Source organism: Plasmodium gonderi (genome assembly GCF_002157705.1).
Source record: "Plasmodium gonderi DNA, contig: Chr08, whole genome shotgun sequence".
NCBI classification, from domain to species: domain Eukaryota; phylum Apicomplexa; class Aconoidasida; order Haemosporida; family Plasmodiidae; genus Plasmodium; species Plasmodium gonderi.
This window is the reverse complement of record NW_021628933.1, coordinates 725755-746228: the sequence shown is the minus strand read 5'-3', so window position 1 is coordinate 746228 and position 20474 is coordinate 725755. Positions and strand designations below refer to the sequence as shown.

Here is a 20474-nt window from a genome sequence, read left to right as displayed (position 1 = left end):
AACAAAAACGTTTGATTATAATTATTACCCTGTAATTTTTCTTTATTTTTATGTCACAAATAATTACATAAATATTTTTATTAACATGATAAATTTAAAAGGGGAAAAGGGCTTTTAAACTACTGAGGGATTTTTTATTTCTCATTTTTTTTTTTTTTTTTTTATCATTTTCCTTCATATTGTTATGTTGATGGAGATACCCTGGCTTTGGCATTCCCAAGCCTTTTCCTTTTTGTAACTTGGTTATACTTGATTAAAACTGAATATTTTTTGAGGGATGCAGTTGAGTACTCTAATCATAAATACTTATGCAGCTCTTACTTCAAATCTGATTTATCAGCTTTTTACTCAAGTGTTCATATTTCATGGACCAATTTCTACATTTACCATGTGATGGATCAACTCAAGCCTGATGGGTAGAATAACCCATGGATTCAAACAAAAGAGAAAAAAAAGTAGAACACATATAAGATTGTTACATAAACTGTGATAAAATAATAAAAAAAAAAAAAACAAAAAAAAAAACAGTTTCTATCTTTCCATCTTTCTATCTTTGCCTATATTTCCATATCCTAAACATTACAAACATGAATTAAACAAATTTTACAATTCCATACATGTATAAATTACTTTTTCTGTATCTCATTATATAAAACAATCTGGAGATAAATTTTGAATGCGAACAATCAATCAATTTTTCAATGCCACTGTTTCATAAGTTCATGTATATATGTTTATAAAAAATGTGCAATGGATACGAAAATATAAAAACTTACATGCATGAGGGCGAGTGTAACTTAATGGAAAATATGAATATGTAGAAAAGTTGTTCTGTAACAGAGAGTGCTGTCCAATATATAAACACATAGAGATATATATGACATAGGTATATTACGTGCGTATATACTGAAGCATATATAAATATACACATAAATGTAATAATCATGTATAGATATGTATATAAAAATATAGTAACGAGACTTGAACGTGCAGTTTACATGTAAAAATGCATACGAATCTTTGGGAGCCTTTTTTTAGCACTGCTTGAGTCGAGTATGGAAATGTGCATATCAAAAATGACATCCACATCATCATATCAAACACTTCAAGAAGTTATATATATATATATATATATATATATATATATATATATCATCTCTGTCTACACGCATTCACATACTCAACTCATGCATACCACCATCCCTGATTCAGGCTGTTGGCATAAAGTGCTGCAGGAAAAGGGGATTGGTTGTTGGTTGGTTCAGTTCAACTCGTGCCTGAACTTCTCACCAGCGAAAAGAGCATTGCTTCCAAGAGATTCTTCAATTCTTAACAACTGATTGTATTTAGCGTTCCTCTCACTTCTACATGGTGCACCAGTTTTAATCTGACCAGTTCGAAGGGCAACCACAAGATCTGCTATAAAAACATCTTCTGTTTCACCAGATCTATGTGAGACCATAACACCCCAATTATTTTTCTGCGATAATAAACAGGCTTCAATAGCTTCAGTAATAGAACCAATTTGATTAACCTTAAGCAAAAGTGCATTACAAGCCTTTTTTTCAAGAGCTTTAGTAATTCTGGTAGGATTGGTCACTAGTAAATCATCACCAACAATTTGAACATCTTTTCCAATAGCTTCCGTTAATTTGGCATAATTTTCCCAATCGTCTTGATCAAATGGATCTTCAATTGAAATAATGGGGTATTTCTTAACCATATCAATATACAAATTTACTAGTTCAGCACCTGTTTTAACTAATGACTTATCATTATTTGGTGTTTTAAAATCCAAATCATATGTTTTGGTATCGGCTTGGTAAAATTCAGATGCAGCTACATCCATAGCAATTTTAACCTTTCCTTCATAACCTGCACTTTTAATAGCACTTACTAATAAGTCAAGAGCTTCATTTGCATTTAAAATATTTGGTGCAAATCCTCCTTCATCACCTACATTAGTTGCATCAATTCCATACTTTTTTTTAATTTCTGATTTGAGAGTGTGATATACTTCTGCTCCATATCTTAATGCCTCTTTAAAATTTGGTGCACCAACTGGAACTATCATAAATTCTTGAAAAGATAATTTATTTCCTGCGTGTGAACCTCCATTTATTACATTCAAACAAGGAACAGGTAAAACCATTTGATCACTTTTCTTTCCTGACAACTGAGCTAAATATTTATATAAAGATACTTTATTTGCAGCAGCACCAGCTCTACATACAGCCATAGACACTGCTAAAATTGCATTTGCTCCTAATTTACTTTTAGACCATCCCCATTCATTTTTACTTCCATCTAATTCTTCGACCATCAAGTTGTCAATTTTTTTCTGCTCTCTACAATCTAAACCTGTTATTTTCGGTGCAATAATATCATTAATATTTTTAATAGCTTTCTGTACACCCTTTCCTAAGTACCTACTCTTGTCATTGTCTCTCAACTCCAGCGCTTCGTAAATTCCTGTAGATGCTCCTGATGGTACTGCAGCTCGAAATATTCCCATGTTCGTTTCTAGGTCCACTTCTACAGTTGGGTTTCCTCGGGAGTCTAAGAATTGCGCAAAAATGGGCGACGAAAACGTGTGCACAGTGTGGACGCAAAATTGAAAAAAAAAAAAAAAAACCAAAAAAAATATAAAATAAAAAAATAATAAATCAAAAAATATAAAATAAAAAAATAATAAATCAAAAAATATAAAATAAAAAAATAATAAATCAAAAAAATATAAAATAAAAAATGGATAAAAAAATAAAAATTAAAAAAACATTCACACAACTCTATTTTTGCTATACAAGGATCGTAATTCACGTTACACAATTTTTTCTACATTGTGTAAGAATTATTATTACTATTCTTGTTGTTATATCTATTACTATTTCTAATCCTATTACTATTATTATTATTTATTTTTTTATTATTTTTTTTTTTTTTTTTTACACGAAATTCTTATCATTTCAATACACTGGGTAATTACTCACATAATGGAGGTAACAATGCATGTAGAGGGAATAAAGATTATACACACATCAAGCATACACAGTAGTGAATTATGTAATTCTGTGGGTAACGGTTTTTACAGGTTGCTACTGGGGACCAACATCATTTGCAATATGGTCCTCCATATTTATATTCCCAAAAAAGTAAATCAATTATAGGGAAGATAGAATAACATTTCGTAACTAATTCAACCCATGTGGGTACATGTGTAGAAAAATATTCCAATATCTCCCCCCCCCCCCCTCCTCTCCATTTTGAATTTTATATATTCTAAAAATGTGTACTAGCACTTATCTACACTCTAATGTAAAAAGGGACTTAAAAACACATGCGCATTTTTTTACACAATCTTTAAAGCATGTTATACAGGATACACAAATAGGAGTGGCATGTATATACAGTGCAAAAAAGCTTGCCGGAAAACGAAACGATGCCAGGCGGATCACCTCTATATATGATCGATATATTCACATGAATATATCCCGCGCATGAATAAAATATTTTCGTAGGTACATATGTATATATTTACACCTCATGCACGAATTCGTAAGCATGCAAACGTGAGCACGCAAAGGTAAGCATGTAAATGTAAGCACGTAAATGTAAGCATGTAAACGTAAGCATGTAAACGTAAGCATGTAAACGTAAGCATGACTTGTAGACATAACGTGTTGGAGTTGAGGGAACTATTCATGTACTTACCCAAAATTTCACGGGCAGATATGCGGGTTATTAAGTGAGCCATAGTTTTTCTGCGTTTGGTTGGAACTTATAAAATTGTTGGGTGAACTTTTGAAAAGTAGCAGATATGAAAGCTATATTTCTATGTGGTAAAAGGTGTTACTCAATAAGTGATGTTGAAAATGATAAAAAAAAAATTCAGCAATTCGTGTAATTGATATGACAAAGTATTTTTGTTTTTTTATGTTTATGCGTGTTTTCTTTATATATATTTTGGTGTTATTACTGCAGACGATTTTCTTTTTGTAAATAAAAAAATTATGAAATGATATTGTAAAAAGAGTGAACGTAAAAATATATGTATTTCAAAAGGGTGTATTTGAAAATATTATTTTTAAAAAAGAAGAAAAAAAAAAAAAATATACGCATATAATTTATTGAAGAAGGGAGTGTCTCCTTTCATACATTAAAATATTTTAAAAAATAAAAAAAAAAAAAAGCACCAGTTCATCTGAATTGTTATATCTTCTATGGTGCGCACATATAATTTTTTTTATATGCAAAATAAATATGGACTACTTTTTTCTCGCATTTTTTTGTTTTTTGTAGAAAAATAAAGACGACGGCTTTTTGCAATTCGATTATCATGGTGGTGGGGGGGTTTGCACAGGCTCTACATTTTCTACACGCGTACAAATATTATTATATATATATATATAAATGTATATCCCTCTGGTTAAAATCGATAAGAAAAAAAAAAAAAAAAAAAAACACTAGAGCGAGGATATTATCGCTGCGTTATTTTATTTTATGTTTTGTCACTTTTTACTTCATTTCGCGTTGTAATAAGCCACACGTTGACAGGCAGATAAAGGAAAAAAGTGCATAATATATTATGTTGTTAAGCAAATGAACAACCTCACGGGTAATCCCTTAACAGCTCATAAATATAGCATAAAAGTAGCCTTAAGTATACTGCTTGCTTATGCAACCTCGAATGCAATTATATTTATACCCCATACTTCACTATACCCTAATGTGACCCACATCTTGCAATACTCCCCAATTCAGTTTCACTCCACCACATTAGTTTATCCCCCTACCCCATCTTTTTTTCAGTACACTTTTGGACATTGTGCACATTTCATATATTTTTTCTACACGCATGTAAATATAAACACTTTTCATAAGTATCGCGTAAATCCCTCCCACCCCTTACGCAATCCTATTAACTCTCCCCCATAATCGTATTATTTTTTACTTGCTAAAAACCCTATCCACACAAGTACATAAAATAACGTGCAAAAAAAAAAAAAAAAAAAGTGCTCGTTTTATTATTCATGCCTAATTTTTATCCCACTTATATATGAAAATATATTTTTATACAAGTTATAAAAGAGAAACACTATATATTTCTTATATTAAGTGATATAACAGCGAAAACTATGAAACCGAATATTCATGTTTTTTTCATTTTTTTTTTTTTTTTTCTTGTACATTTTTCTACACCCAAATGTGATGTTGCTAAAAATTGCGTTATATTTTGAGAACACACAACACACACACACAAAAAAAAAAAAAAAAAAAAAAAAAAAAAAAAAAATTCAATAAATATATTTGTATTCACAAAAAAGAATCCTTTTCATCTGACCACGCAAGGTAAAAGTAGTATGCTTTAAAAAAAAAAAAAAAAAAAAGAAAATAGCTACTTTTCCCCGTTTATGAATATTATCATTTTACTTACAAGTTATAAAAGGTGAGAACCAATTTGGACTATTGAGTTAAGTAAATATAATCTCATATCCCATACACATTCGCACATATTTATTTGAGTAGATATATAAAATTGTTATCAAGGTGAACATGGGAATAGGGGGAAGGTGTTGTAACTAGGGCTTAAAATATAAATTAAAAAAAAAAAAAATAAATATAAGACTAAAAATATATATGTTATGAAACTTCTTCAACTTTTATGACCTTCATAGGCGCAAAGGCGGCCATATAAGGGAGAAGTGACACATTTCAGGCGAATGAATAAAAAGCCATATCGTCAAGATTCATCTATAAAAGCGTGTATATAAATACACATTTACATATTCTCATTTATACGAGGGCAAATTGGTTCTGCAAAAAGGCGCCTATAAAAATCACACGTAAAAAAAAAAAAAAAAAAAATAAGGTGGAGGGAAAATAAACTTCTTATCCTTAAAGCTGAATGAACAATAAAGATATATTTTTTTTGCATGCCTTTTATTGTGTGTATGTTAGTGTATATAGGTATTGCTATGTTTGTGTTTGTGTTTTTTTTTTTTTTTTTTTTTTTTTTTTTTTCCATACGCGGGTGCAACTTAGGACCAGTTAAAATGTGGATAGCACAGGTTGAGCAAATTCTGTGCGCATGTATTGAGACACCTTGCAAGATAACACAATATTAATTCCAATTCAGGATATGTGTAAAAGTATTTATATTTATGATTTAATTTTCTTACGCATATCTTTGCATTTTTATGAATTATCACACCAGAGTGGGATGATTAGTACATGAACTATGTTTTCTTTTTTCTTTTTTTTTCAATTTACATATAATTTGAAAAAAAGAAAAATTGTGTGCATATGTATGATGCATGTGGGTACAATAGACGAGTTAGAAGGGGGGAAAAAAGAAAAGAAAAGAAAAAATGCCATTTAATTGAAAGTTGCAAGTTATTCTTTTAATTTATTAAAAATGTGCGAAAAAAAAAAAAAAAAAAAAATAAAGAGACTCACAAATGTTCTCATAAGGGATTATTTTTATCTCTTCATTTTATGAGCCACGGTGTTTATATGTACCATTTTAATCGGCATGGTATATGTATATGTCTATTTTTTTTTTTTTTTTTTTTCGTTGCACAAGTTTGAATAATTCATTTGTAGTATCGAAATGTTATACTTCTGAACATACTTTCTCCCCTTTTTCATTCGAAATTATCATGATCCTCACTTAAAAGTCCTCGTCAAGGACTATTTGTCTCTCTCCATAAATATCTTCCGTCTTTTTGACTGACTCTGATTTATGGTCATCGCTTACCACGACCTGCCAGTAGTGAGAATAAAACAAAAAAAACAGTAAGGAAGCAGTAGGGAAGAAATAACGAAACAGTAACGAAAGAATAGTGTAAGAATAATAAAATGATCATAAATGTGTAAGGTAAATTCCGTGCAGTGCTGCACCAAACGAACGACAAATAGACGTATAAAAAAAGAATCACATTCTTTAATATTTGCCCACATATAGGCCACCACTACATATATGCTAAAAATGCACAAAACAAATCAAATGTTTCACTTGGTATGCTGCACAGAAATAATGCGAAGGGACGGGGGGAAAAAAAAGAAAAAAAAAAAAAAGATCACCTTATTAAATTCCGGCCAAGTGAACGGATATTTGGAATTAAAGTACTTGGGATATTTTAAATTTACCAACATAGTATCAGCTAAGTATTCAAGAAATAATTTCACTTGTTCCTTTTTTATTTTCAAAACAGATAACTCTAACATCTCCAAAGAAAATTGATACTCTAACTGAACAGCCATTTTAAAATATTCTAAAACACTTTCATATTTTAATTTGTTATTTAAATGATTACAACACATAACAGAAAAATCACCATGAAGATATTCATCTCGGTGAATTTTCGCATGAACATTACATAAGCATGGTAATATAGAATTTTCTTTACAATATCCAATGAGAATATTTAATGTACCATTAAAAAGAACCTTCGAAATGTATATAAGTACTAGCTTGTTATAAAATGGTATATTCGATTCGAATACTTCTGTTAGCCATTTCTGTTTCTTTAATACGCTGTCTAATTGTATAACCTTGTTAATAATAACTCTTTTCTCTTTCGCGTCAGGAATGTATGTTTCGAATATGCATGCATACACTTCATCGTGTATATTTTCCATGCACATTTGAAATCCGTAAAATGCTCTCCCTTCTGGAATCTGAATAATGTCAAGCATTTTGCTAGTAATCAGTGATTGCTCTTCATACACATGTAGGTCCCTATGTGAGTGAAGGGAGGAGGGAAAGAAAAAAAAAAAAAAAAAAAAAAAAAAAAAAAAAAGGAGCAATGGTCATGGTGGTGGACTGATATACCATGTTTTTTTTCACGAGTAAAAAAATCACATATAAATATGGATTCATACAGGATGTAATGGGAAAAAACACTGAACATATTTTAGCATGGACTTGTTTTATTTTATTATTTTTTTTTTTTTTTTTTTCTATTTTTTTTCCATTTTTCCTCACTTTAAACTGTAAAAACATATCAGTTCGAATAACTTCACGAGCATATTCTTGTCAATACTTTCCAAAAATATTTTATCTTTATCGAAATTGTAATCCTCGGCGGTCCAAAAGAGGGATTCTATCTCTTTATAATAATTCTATAGGGGGAAAACGATATGAAAAAGATTAGTAAATAGGTAAATTAAAAAAAAAAAAAAAAAAAAAAAAAAAAAGTGCATAGAATAAAATACTATGGAAAAATGGTAAAAATATAAAAAGTTCAGTTTCTTTGGCCTTTCTTTTGGAAGAACCTACCCAAAATGTCTTATACTTTATCGGGAACATAACCTGTATAAGAAGAGAAGGAGGAGGAAGAAAAAAAAAAAAAAAAAAAAAAAAAAGGAAATGGCGGTTAATATATTTATATATGATTTTTTGCTCTCCTATTGGAAGATACAACCATAAGACAACACGCACACACAGAACTACGTTGAACGGCGCTACAAACACATATTGATAAAGCCTATATGGATAGTTTTGATTTTCTTTTTTCTTTCCACCACCTTACCCATCTGAACTGATTCTCTTTCAAAATATCATCATTATTTTGGACCTTCAACAAAACTTCTTGGTCAAGATAATTCTCTTTGTCCATTTTAACGAAATAATTAAAAAAAAAAAAAAAAAAATGTACTTTTTGTCAACGATGAGTTTATATTCAAACAAAATTGTGGAAAATAAAACAAGACTTTGAGTAGGAAAAAAAAAAAAAAAAAAAAATATATATATATATATATATATATATATATATATATATATATAGGGACACTTATTTTTACAATAAAAAATTCTTATTTATATATTTTGTTAATTGGTCATTCTTTATTTTAGAATATTCCCTAAGAAGTTATTGAAGTTTGCAGCCCCGTATGTTTTCGTTATTATTTATGAATACAAATATGCGCATATATGTGTTCGTGTATGGGAACATGCTTATATCAGCATGTGTTCATATCTTTGTGTGTTCATGGTGAATGTGTGTACTCGAGCGTTTATCACCACTTGTGCACATGCATACGTGCATATATAATACGTACATGTATGCATACATTTATACATATATGAATACATATAAAATGCATAAACATATTTGTATACACTTTCATAACTTCATTCATTTAAGAAAAAAAAAAAAAATTTCACTACGGCGCTTTAACTCCCAATATTTTGCCTAATCGAAACATTTTACACAAAAAATTAAAACTGTATAAATTGATTGGGGAAAAAAGAAAAAAAAAAATTAACAAGGAGAGAAAATTGCAAGGTTCTCCAATTTTGCGTGGACATGCATGTATTGATGAACGAACAAGGGTACATATATATTCATATATACATATATATGTACATGGATATATAATGTACATTTTTTTTTTCATACTATATTCGTGGGAATAATGTCTAAAATGTGTCCTGGCTTATTATCATTAGTATGCGTGCAATCATAAGCGCTGCAAGTACACAAGTTTGCAGGGTGTCCCTTGGCTCCTAAGTATATGATCGATTTGTGTGCTAAGACCCTTGTGAGGATACATGCATATACATAAGAAAACGTGAATGTGCATTTAAAAAAAAAACATATGCATAAACAGGCACACCTGTATGTATGTGTGTATGTATGCCAAACAAAATATATACACTATGGAACGTGCCCACTTAAGGGTTTCCCCCTTCCCCAAAAAAAAAAAAAAAAACATAACACTACACGCTAGCTCAATTAACATATAAAGTACCTAGGTGTATTTTCCCTATCCATAAATCTGCTTAATACACCCATTTTTACCTTTTGGCGTGAACGAATGGAACAGAATTCAGGAAATTCTTCTAATTTTCATAATTGATCATTTATATATTGAACAAAAAAAAAAAAAAAAAAAAAAATTATAATTGTAAGGTACTTGTGTTATGAATTCCTTGTAAACATATAGGACTGATTATACCAGCACATGGATAAAATTTGTGAAAAAGAAAAAGAAAAAAAAAGGTTCATATATATTTAAATATATGAAAAATATATACATCTCTAAATAACAGGGTTATTTTACTTTTTTAAAATTACACACATTTTTATCTTAAATAAAATATGATAAAAGCAAATAAGATCAAAATAAATAATTTTCCTCTGTTACAAAGCCAAAATTGAGGATTATTTTTATATTTCACTTGTTATATATTTACATTTGAGAATTTTTTTTTTTTTTTTTTCTCTTGTTCTTCCCTCCTCCATAGTGCTATTATATATGTTGCAATATTTTACGTTCCTTTCCTAGCTTATGTTCGGTTTAAAAATTGTTACAAACATAACAGGTCATGATTGAGGTATCTACCAAAACATGGATGAAGACTTCGAAAAAAATGGGTCCCATAATTATGAAGAAATTCTTCATAAAAATGTGAAAGGTTTTATTTTATACCATCAAAATAATTATATGTACATGCTTTGTTGAGTACGGCGTGCATATACATGTTCCCCGGTGTTACATATAAGTAAAGAAAAGGTGGTGAGAAGAGAGGGGGCAAACATTTCTGTTCATTGTGATTGTCTGCTTTTGGTCATTTATAACGCAAGCACATTATAGCCCATGCTATCGTAATGCCATGAAATATAATAACAAACTGCCTTAATTCTGCCAGAAAAAAAACATATACATATATGTGCATACATATATATATATATGTATATATTTCCCCTTTATTTGCTTCCCCTGTTGAATAACCCGTTAGACATTGAAAATAAAGTACAACAGTTGAAAAATACCACCCTCCCTGATGATAATGCATTGAAAGATGTTAATGTATTGTTCGATAGAACTGTTCAACTGAAAGACAAGTTTTCCACTGTTTATTTTCAATACATCAAGCATAGTTCAGTCGTAATATATGAAAAGGTGAAAAAGTTAAAAAGTGCAAAAGAGGAAAATTGACATGTTCCAAAAAAATATACATCTCTTCGAAATATACGCGAACACATATTTTTTTACAAAATCATATGAACCTGCGTTTTTACAACATTTTTATTAGAAACTGAAAGAATTGATAAAGGAAATCGAGTCCTTAAAACATATGCTTATTCAGAATAAGAACAAAAAAGTCTTGGGAGTGTTCAATGACATTTGTGGTGATAATTTTCTTATTCCAGAAAATGACTCCATTGAAAATGAAAATGAGAATGAAAATGAAAGTAAAGAGTTAACTGATGACTGGGTTGACTTAAATCAGCATAAGTTATTCTTTCAAAATCTTCAAAATGAAAGGTATGAACAATTTGAAAAAAACAGCCAAAAAAGGGAACAAAAAAAAAAAAAAAAAAAAAAAAAAAAAAAAAAAAAAAAAAAAAAAAAAAAAAAAAAAAAAAAAAGGAAAAAAAAAAAAAAAAAAAAAAAAAAAAAAAAAAAAAAAAAAAGCGTACTCATTAAGATATGATTAATAGTACTCCACTAATAAAATCGAAATATTACAAACCAAGTGAATCTTTTTATGAACAACTTTTTTTTAAATGTGACCAGGATAATTAGAGGACATGACGAAACTGAATGCTCGAGCCTAATTCTGGACAATTTAGTACCATTAAATAAAAAAATATAATATGATATAATATAATACCACTAAATAGCTTGTTAAGCACCAATTACACCAACATTTATTTTTCTGTAAACAGGTTAATTGCGAAGTTATAATTCTCGATGTGTTAAGTTCTGTGTTAATACGAAGAATTAAAAACTGCACTATTTGGTAAAATATGAAAGCTGCCCATTCATGATTTCCGATAAAATACTTAATGAACGGCATGTTTTCGCATAAACACATTTACATATGCACATTCCAGTGAAAGAATACATCCATACAGAAGCTGCAAGAAATGAAGTTATGTACTCCACATTTTATCCTATAAAAATGTTTTTCACATTGCCACAAATAAATGCCTTTTAGGATGTTACCATTAAATATATACATATGTATATATATTTTTTTTTATATCCCCCGTGGGGTGATTAAATTTTCCTATTATTCAGGGTTGCTGTGGTTGAATCTTCTATTTTAATATATAATTGCCTGGGCTGCAATATATTGTCAAATTCAAAGCAAGTTCGGAAAATACACATATAAATACGTATATATGTAAATTTCTTCTGCTTATGTGTGCAGATGAATATAAACACGAGAAACAATTTTTTTACGCATGGTTTTATTTTATAATAAAACATTTTTCACATACACATTATTTAATCAACATTTTTTTTTTTTTTTTTCCTCCTCTTCTCCCCTTTGCAGATAAGAATACATGACACTAGTGAAACGAATTTCTACATTAACACAATGAGTTCTCCCATCATAGAGAAGTATACAAGATATATTTATACACATTTATATTAATGAGTTAAATATGTTGTGTGTTCATATTCGTGTGTTCATCATCATTATCGCTCTTTCCGAAAAGTGTTTTTATTTTTATGACTTGTTCATATTTTTTTTTTTTCTTTTTTTTTCTTTTTTTTTCTTTTTTTTTTTTCTCATAATATTTTTTTAGCTCGAATCAGCTAACTTTCTTTCAATACAATTTGAATTATGATGGTTTGTCAGAATTATTAAAAAAAAATAACATAAATAAGAACTCAAACAATTGGATGGAAATTCTAGATTTCAACTGGCAGGATACACAGGTATTTAAGCTAAGAGGAAAATTGTTACATGTAAAAATAGAAAATTTATGAAAAAAAAAAAAAAAACAACAAACAAAAAACAATAAATAATACACTGAATACCATCTATTCAACGAAACAAATGTTTTAGGAACAGTCTCCAAACTTTAGTATATCAAAAGAAACACAGGTGTATTACATAAAATTACAGAAAATATATCATATTCAAAATGACCAAGGACAAACAGTAAATGGAAAATATGTTATAGAAAACTTCCCTGTGTTTTTAAAAAAAGTAGATTAAAAAATAAAATAAATATATTCCTCAAGATATCTCTCACGTTCAAATATGAAAAAAAGAAAAAAAAAAAAAAAAGGAACAGCTTTATTTTATACACTTTTCCAACAAGGTTAAAGTGTTCACCTTTTTTAACAATAACTTTTTTTTCTGCATAACTTTTTATTGGTGTAATAACAAAAAATGAATGAAGTACAATAAAAAGGAAGCTAAATAAGTTTATTAATATTAAACAAATGCACATCTACGTTTTTCCAATACTGCTCTTGATTTGATATAAAATTAAATTGATCTTTTTTTCAGCTATTTATGTACTTTTTTTTTTTTTTTTTTTTTTTTCTTTTATTTCGTGCCACATCATGGGTAGCATACACACGCTTATATTTTTATACATATCTTAATAAATATGCACGATTTTTTCCCCTTTACCAAGAAAACGGTTCATTTATTGTTACATCTTTCCTCTAAAAAAAAATTACCTCCTTTTTCTATTGTTCATCTACACTTGTAAAAGCATAACACAATAAATTTGTTGATGGTTAGAGGCATAAATCTTTTGTTTGTAACCACGTATAGGAGCCAGGATCCGTCCGCTCTTCCCCTTCTCACATCAGGGTGGTGTTGTGTTCACGTAATTTTAATAGATTTCATAAATTTTATGCACGTCAAAAAAAATAAAAAAAGGGGACTTAAAGCTTTTTTTAAAAAAAAAATTCCACATGCTTTAAATACAAGTCAGATAGCAACGTGGTATGTATGTAGAGCCAAAAGAAAAAAAAAAAAAAAAAAATGGAAAGAAAATAACAAAATGAAACAATAAAGCATGGCACAATTATGAAAAATTAAAATGTGAAACATACAACATTAAATAAAAAAAAAAAAAATATATAATGCCAACTATAATTTTTATCGCAGGAAAAGGAAAGCTACTGAGCATTGTATATATATATGCATACGTGTACATTTTTTCTTCTTTTCTTTTAAAAAAAAATCCTCATTCCATTTGAATTTTTTACCACATTTGTGTATACATATAAACACAATTGCTTGTATAATACCAACGTACATTTACTCAACGAAGCAATTAGTGTGCGAAGTCGAACGAGAAACAACCACAGAGTATAGCTTCATTTCAAGGCCCATGACTTGATGTTGTTTTTTACCATTACATATCGCACATAGGAGAAAAATAAAAAAATAGGCAAAAAAAGCGAACAGCCAAAAAAACGATATCACACAAACAGGTGTATAAACATATTAAGTTCATTTTCAAACACGAATAATTGCTTAAATTTAGAGAGAAATTTCTTGAAAAATAAAAATGTTATCCACATTGCGCGGAAAAGTCCTCAATAAAGGGGAATGCACAAACAAATGCGTCGTTTCAGTTTTAAACGCGTTTCAGAAAAGAAACATATCGAAAGATATACGATTTGGTAGCGATGCCAGAACAGCAATGCTCACAGGTAAGATATATCATAAATCTAAATGTACAAGGAGAATACATATAGGCATGCATATATGTATATATATGTATATTTTTTTTTTTTTTTTTTTTTTTTTTTTTGCATACCGAAATTTTGGGCTCCTTTGGGAACGCGTCCACATTAATACATAATGCCATCTTTGTGTAAATCATGATTTGAGTTATACTTAGCGTATAACCCTTCTTCTAGAACCCCTGTGATGATATACCTGCATGTGTAACAACTAATCAGACATAATTGGTATGCTCAATAAATAATACATCATATGTTGTTCATCCCATTTATTCAATAATTTTTTTTTTTTTTTCTTTTCTTCCCCCTCTCCCCCGGATGCCCACTTTAGGGTGCAACAAGTTGGCAGATGCTGTGAGTGTAACGCTTGGACCAAAGGGAAGAAACGTAATAATAGAACAATCCTTTGGTTCTCCGAAAATAACAAAAGATGGAGTTACAGTTGCGAAGAGCATTGAATTTAATAACAAGCTAGCTAATTTGGGTGCTCAGATGGTGAAACAAGTAGCTGCAAACACAAACGACAAAGCAGGAGATGGAACAACAACAGCTACGATTTTAGCTAGATCGATATTTCAACAAGGATGTAAAGCAGTAGATTCAGGCATGAACCCAATGGATTTATTAAGAGGAATAAATAAAGGAGTAGAAAAGGTTCTAGAGTATTTAAATTCGATAAAAAAAGATGTAACAACAACTGAAGAAATATTTAATGTAGCTAGTATATCAGCTAATGGAGATAAAAATATAGGACAGCTAATAGCTGATACTATGAAAAAAGTTGGAAAAGAAGGTACCATAACTGTTACAGAAGGAAAAACATTACAACATGAACTCGAAATTGTGGAAGGAATAAAATTTGACAGAGGATATATATCTCCATATTTTATTAATAATAGTAAAGATCAGAAAGTAGAACTTGATAAACCATACATACTTATACATGAAAAGAAAATTTCAAGTGTTAAATCTTTACTACCAATCTTGGAACACGTTTTACAGAATCAGTCATCCTTATTAGTTATTGCAGAAGATGTAGATAGTGATGCATTGGCTACATTGATAGTAAATAAATTAAGATTAGGATTAAAAATATGTGCAGTTAAAGCTCCAGGATTTGGTGAACATAGAAAAGCACTTGTTCATGATATTGCTGTGATGACAGGTTCTAAAGTTGTAACGGAAGAAGCAGGATTAAAATTGGATGACCCAGATGTTGTATCTTACTTAGGGAAAGCTAAATCGATTAATGTAACTAAGGATAGTACATTAATTATGGAAGGAGAAGGGAAAAAAGAAGAAATTAATGAAAGATGTGAAAGTATAAGAAATGCTATAAAATTAAATACTTCCGATTATGAGAAAGAAAAATTACAAGAACGACTAGCCAAAATAACAGGAGGTGTTGCATTAATTAAAGTAGGAGGAATAAGTGAAGTAGAAGTGAACGAAATTAAAGATAGAATACAAGATGCTTTGTGTGCAACCAAAGCTGCTGTTGAAGAAGGTATTGTTCCAGGTGGTGGAAGTGCATTATTATTTGCATCCAAAGAATTAGATTCGGTGCAAACAGATAATTATGATCAAAGAGTTGGTGTCAATATAATCAAAGATGCATGTAAAGCACCTATTAAACAAATTGCTGAAAATGCTGGACATGAAGGATCAGTAGTTGCTGGTAATATTTTAAAAGAAAAAAATTCCAACATTGGATTTAATGCACAAGAAGGAAAATATGTAAATATGATCGAATCAGGAATTATCGATCCCACTAAAGTTGTCAAAACAGCTATTTCGGATGCAGCTTCTATAGCATCACTTATGACAACAACAGAAGTAGCCATCGTTGATTTCAAGGACACAAAAGTGGACGAAACGAATCCGCATATGAATTCGGTGAATTCTATGGGAGATATGGGTGGCATATATTGAGAAAAAAAAAAAAAAAAAAAAAAAAAAAAAAAACTTTTCCTCCATGGGGAGTAACCCTGTAAATCTAAAGTAGTAAGGAAAATATGACGTTGCATTTATACGTCGTATCAGAACTGTGCATACTATGAGCTCTCCATGAGTGTTGTATGTAAACAGTGGAGTGAATGGCTCAGCAGAAAAGCGACAACACAAATGTGTATATACTTGTGCATGCGTATGCAAACGTATAACCCCATGTTAAGCACATGAATTGAGTTTCAAATAATAGAATGAACCAAAAAAATGATACAAGACCAAAGATAAAAGTTTAGGTCAGTGCGTTGAAAATACCCACCTGCATAGAAGTACTCATGTGCATATTTTGATTTGCACACCCTTTATGAATAAGAATTTATCAGAAAAAGGAGAATCCTTATCTATATTTTTCATTTTAACGAATCTTCTTATATAAAAGTAATAAAAAAATTTTTTTTTTTTTTTTTATAAGAATGATTCTACTTCGTAAAACTAAAGTTACTTTTTAAATAAGTTTCCAATTTACTAAAATTTTTATTTCATTTTTCAATTTTTTTTTCATCTGACCCATGTTGTTACGTTTTTATCTCTCGAAATATTTTAAAATTCATTATTCATAAATTCACAGCTATTTTTGATATTTCTCTCAATCGTGTGGGTACACGCTTGCATGTGTGCATACACTTTTACAAAGTCTAATCGTGACTTTAACGCACTTTTATTCCTCATGTTGTTTTCATAGAAAAAATAGAAACTCGTGTGAAAACGATTTAAAGAAATTATTTTTTTTTTTTTTTAAAAAAACCTCCAAACGGTCCTTATTTGTAATCTGTAGCATGTCATGTTCAATTAACAAACGTTTCATCGGTTTCATCCGTTTCACCCGTTTCATCGGTTTCATCCGTTTCACCAGTTTCACTCGTTGCATAAAAAAAAAAAGGGTTAAAATTGTGAAAAATGACGACATCGTGAAGTAACTTATTAAGTTTAAGCAAAAACACATAAATAATTATGTATGGGATAATGAAAAATACAAACGTTTTGCTTATGTTCCTCGTGGAGGGTTAATGTTGGACGGTATTATATTTGTAGCAGTTTTTTTCCCTTATGAAACCTGCTTACAAATAAGATTTTTAAGTCTCACATAATGTTTCATAAAATGCGTGTGTGAAAAAAAAAAAAGGGTTGTGGATACGTGCCTTAAAAATGCACAGACGTCTTTGTGCAGGTAAATATAAATGCATCATCTACCCCCCTCCAAAGAAAAAAAAAAAAAAAAAAAAAAAAATGATGCTTACTAAGTTAACGAGTAGAAAAGAACAAATGGTGAGTTATACAAAAGAGTGGAAAGAAAGCAAATCACAATAAAAACTTCCCTACAGAAAATAGGGGGGGAAAAAAAAAAAAAAAAAAACCTTGGAAGAGAACACATCCAATATTTTACGTATGAAACATCTGATATATAACACATAGGAGAAAAAAGGAACATTTGCAAATGAAATGAATGTTAAAAAATACTCCATGTTTTTCTCACATTTATTAAGAAATAAAGGAAGAATACCAATTTGTAGTTTTTACTGTATTACCAATAATTTGCAAAAAGTTTACAAAGCACGTCATACAATACATCAACCGCTTTGCAAATTTAGTTCTAAAAATCAAAACAATAAAAAAGAAAATGAAATATGTGAAATCAGAAAGAAAATCGAATTAACCAATTTTAAGCTAGCTGATAGTTCATACGATTATATAAGCAGTGATGATTCAGATGAAGAAGAATACAAATGGAAAGAGGAAAAATCTACAGAAAGAAAGCTTGAAACATGTGAACATGACAAATCGTTTGATGCCACTCAAAGATATAATCAGAAAATATTAAACCATGGGAATCAACTTCATAACTGTTTAAAACAAAAACACATTTTCACACATGATGGAGGAAAAAAAAATAATGGTATCCATGAGCATCATCCAGAAAATTATTCTGATATAAATTTAAATGACAAAAATGAGGATGTCATAAGGGTAACTTCTGACCGAAGAGAGAACCATTCAGTTGATTTAAACCAACGAGAGAACAAAATTATTTGGGATCAAATAAACACCAGCAATGGTTGTACAAGTGTACAGGAAATGTATTCTGATGAATTTTCATCCATTATAAGGAAAAACGATGGAGATAAGGAGTATGAACAAATGAAATTTTATCTAAACTCGTACATAAAAAGAAAAAAGGAAAGTGAAAATAATATGACAGAATGTCACAAGAATGAATCCTCAACAAGTGTGCTAAATGAGGAACTACACAAATTAGAAATATCCCTGAGACCTTCACAGAACGATATTAATAACATAAAAACATTTATAAATTTTCTGCAAAATGAAATAAATAAGCATTACAAAAATTGCCATGTAACACCGTTTGGGTCAATCATAAACGGATTTTGGATGAGAAATAGTGATATAGATATATGCATTCAAATTCCAGTACTACTTAGTAGAAAAGATCAAATAATCTTTTTAAAAAAAATTTGTTTAATATTAAATAGTTTTAATGATGGGATAATTGAACAAAGATTTTCTGCAAAAGTTCCCATCATACATTTTTATTGTAAAAATCCTAGACATTCATTTGAATTATCCTGTGATATTTCAGTAAATAACATTTTAGCAGTAATTAATTCCAAATTAATTCAAAAATATGTAAGTATAGATAAAAGATTACAAATAATGGGAATAGCACTAAAACATTGGTTAAAAAATAGAAATATTAATGATCGATCTAAAGGATTTTTATCGTCTTTTTCTTTAATCTTAATGATAATTCATTTTTTGCAATATGTAATCGAACCAAGAATTCTTACATCTCTCCAAGATATTTCGTTCAGAAGAAATGAAAAACCATTTTATGTAATGGGGGTTGATTGCAAATATTGTCAAGATGAAAATATCATACGAGACGAACTACGTAAAATAAATAATTACAACGACACATATATATGCACTTCAAAATTACTAATAGAGTTTTTTAAATTCTTTGGCTATAAATATAAAAGTGGCATAATAGCCATACGTGATATAAATGATTATTACCAAAATTTCCAAGCTTTAAAAAATTTTGAGTCTTATTTTCTTTTTGTTGACAATCCCTTTGAAGTTGGAAAAAATGTTGCAAATATCCTTCCACAAAATTACAAAACAATTGTGAATGAAATGAAACGAGCCTACAAAATATTAAAAAACAATGGCTCCTGGAGGGACGTGTGTGGTGCTGAAAATCAGTTCACTTGTTTGAAGCACCTTTGAACAGCTTTCTTTTACACGGTTAGCGCGTGTTTTTTTTTTTTTTTTTTTTTTTTAGATACGTGTATTTTTTCCCTTCTTTTTTTTTTTTTTTTTTTGTGCACACATGTGCGAACACAGGCATATATGCATGCGCATGTGTAGATACCGTGTTTTTCTGGAGAATTTTAGGAAACTCGTTTTTATTTATGGACGTTTGTAGTTTATTTTATTTATTTATATATTATTATTTATTTATTATTATATATTTATTATTATTTATTTATTATTATTTATTTATTTTTATATATTTTTATTTTTTATTTATTTATTTTTTTTCTATTTCACCTGCCTGTTCATGTAAAAATGGCATTTGTACTAAAAACAAGGGCACAAAAATGGTGAGCTATATGGAAAAGCGCACAATGTGCTGAAACCTTAGAAATAAAAAAAAAAAAATAATAATAATACAGTAATAAATAAATGAACTACCCAGCTAAGCTAGCTATATAACAAAAAACCAAGAAACCCTATGAAAACAAACATGTGCGGGTAAAAAAAGGAAATTTTTAATATTCCTGTGACTCTGTTTCTCCAAATGTGTGTGTAGCTACACCAATTGTTTAAATTATGTTTGCCATAGTATACATACATAGTATATTCTTTTGACTGCAAATAAAATAACAAATAAAAATCAAACTGATAGAAACTGTGTGGACAAAAATTAGTTGACAGTTTTCCCTGCTACAAATATTTTTACATGATGTCAAATGATATTATGGACA

The 20474-nt window shown here is 29.3% G+C and overlaps 5 protein-coding genes across 5 annotated transcripts; 3 read left to right on the top strand and 2 right to left on the bottom strand.

Annotated features, from left to right (window-relative positions):
• Positions 1–1261: 1261 nt before the first annotated feature.
• On the bottom strand, positions 1262–3754 carry PGO_081480 (enolase; the record flags this gene model as incomplete). Its single annotated transcript, XM_028687370.1, has 2 exons — positions 1262–2559; positions 3712–3754. 2 exons carry the CDS (start codon positions 3752–3754, stop codon positions 1262–1264), a joined length of 1341 nt encoding a protein of 446 aa, XP_028543171.1.
• A 2916-nt stretch (positions 3755–6670) lies between these two features.
• On the bottom strand, positions 6671–8621 carry PGO_081470 (ribonucleotide reductase small subunit; the record flags this gene model as incomplete). Its single annotated transcript, XM_028687369.1, has 5 exons — positions 6671–6763; positions 7084–7741; positions 7988–8124; positions 8282–8314; positions 8535–8621. 5 exons carry the CDS (start codon positions 8619–8621, stop codon positions 6671–6673), a joined length of 1008 nt encoding a protein of 335 aa, XP_028543170.1.
• Positions 8622–10356: 1735 nt separating this feature from the next.
• On the top strand, positions 10357–12967 carry PGO_081460 (hypothetical protein; the record flags this gene model as incomplete). The annotated part of the gene is made up of 9 exons (XM_028687368.1): positions 10357–10423; positions 10748–10911; positions 11045–11277; positions 11530–11584; positions 11682–11755; positions 12037–12109; positions 12296–12363; positions 12552–12684; positions 12815–12967. The coding sequence occupies 9 exons, from the start codon at positions 10357–10359 to the stop codon at positions 12965–12967; spliced, it is 1020 nt and encodes a 339-aa protein (XP_028543169.1).
• Positions 12968–14282: 1315 nt separating this feature from the next.
• Positions 14283–16392, top strand: PGO_081450 (heat shock protein 60; the record flags this gene model as incomplete). Its single annotated transcript, XM_028687367.1, has 2 exons — positions 14283–14427; positions 14792–16392. The coding sequence occupies 2 exons, from the start codon at positions 14283–14285 to the stop codon at positions 16390–16392; spliced, it is 1746 nt and encodes a 581-aa protein (XP_028543168.1).
• A 1515-nt stretch (positions 16393–17907) lies between these two features.
• PGO_081440 (hypothetical protein, conserved) lies at positions 17908–19713 on the top strand (the record flags this gene model as incomplete). The annotated part of the gene is made up of 1 exon (XM_028687366.1): positions 17908–19713. The coding sequence occupies one exon, from the start codon at positions 17908–17910 to the stop codon at positions 19711–19713; it is 1806 nt and encodes a 601-aa protein (XP_028543167.1).
• Between the last annotated feature and the right edge of the window lie 761 nt (positions 19714–20474).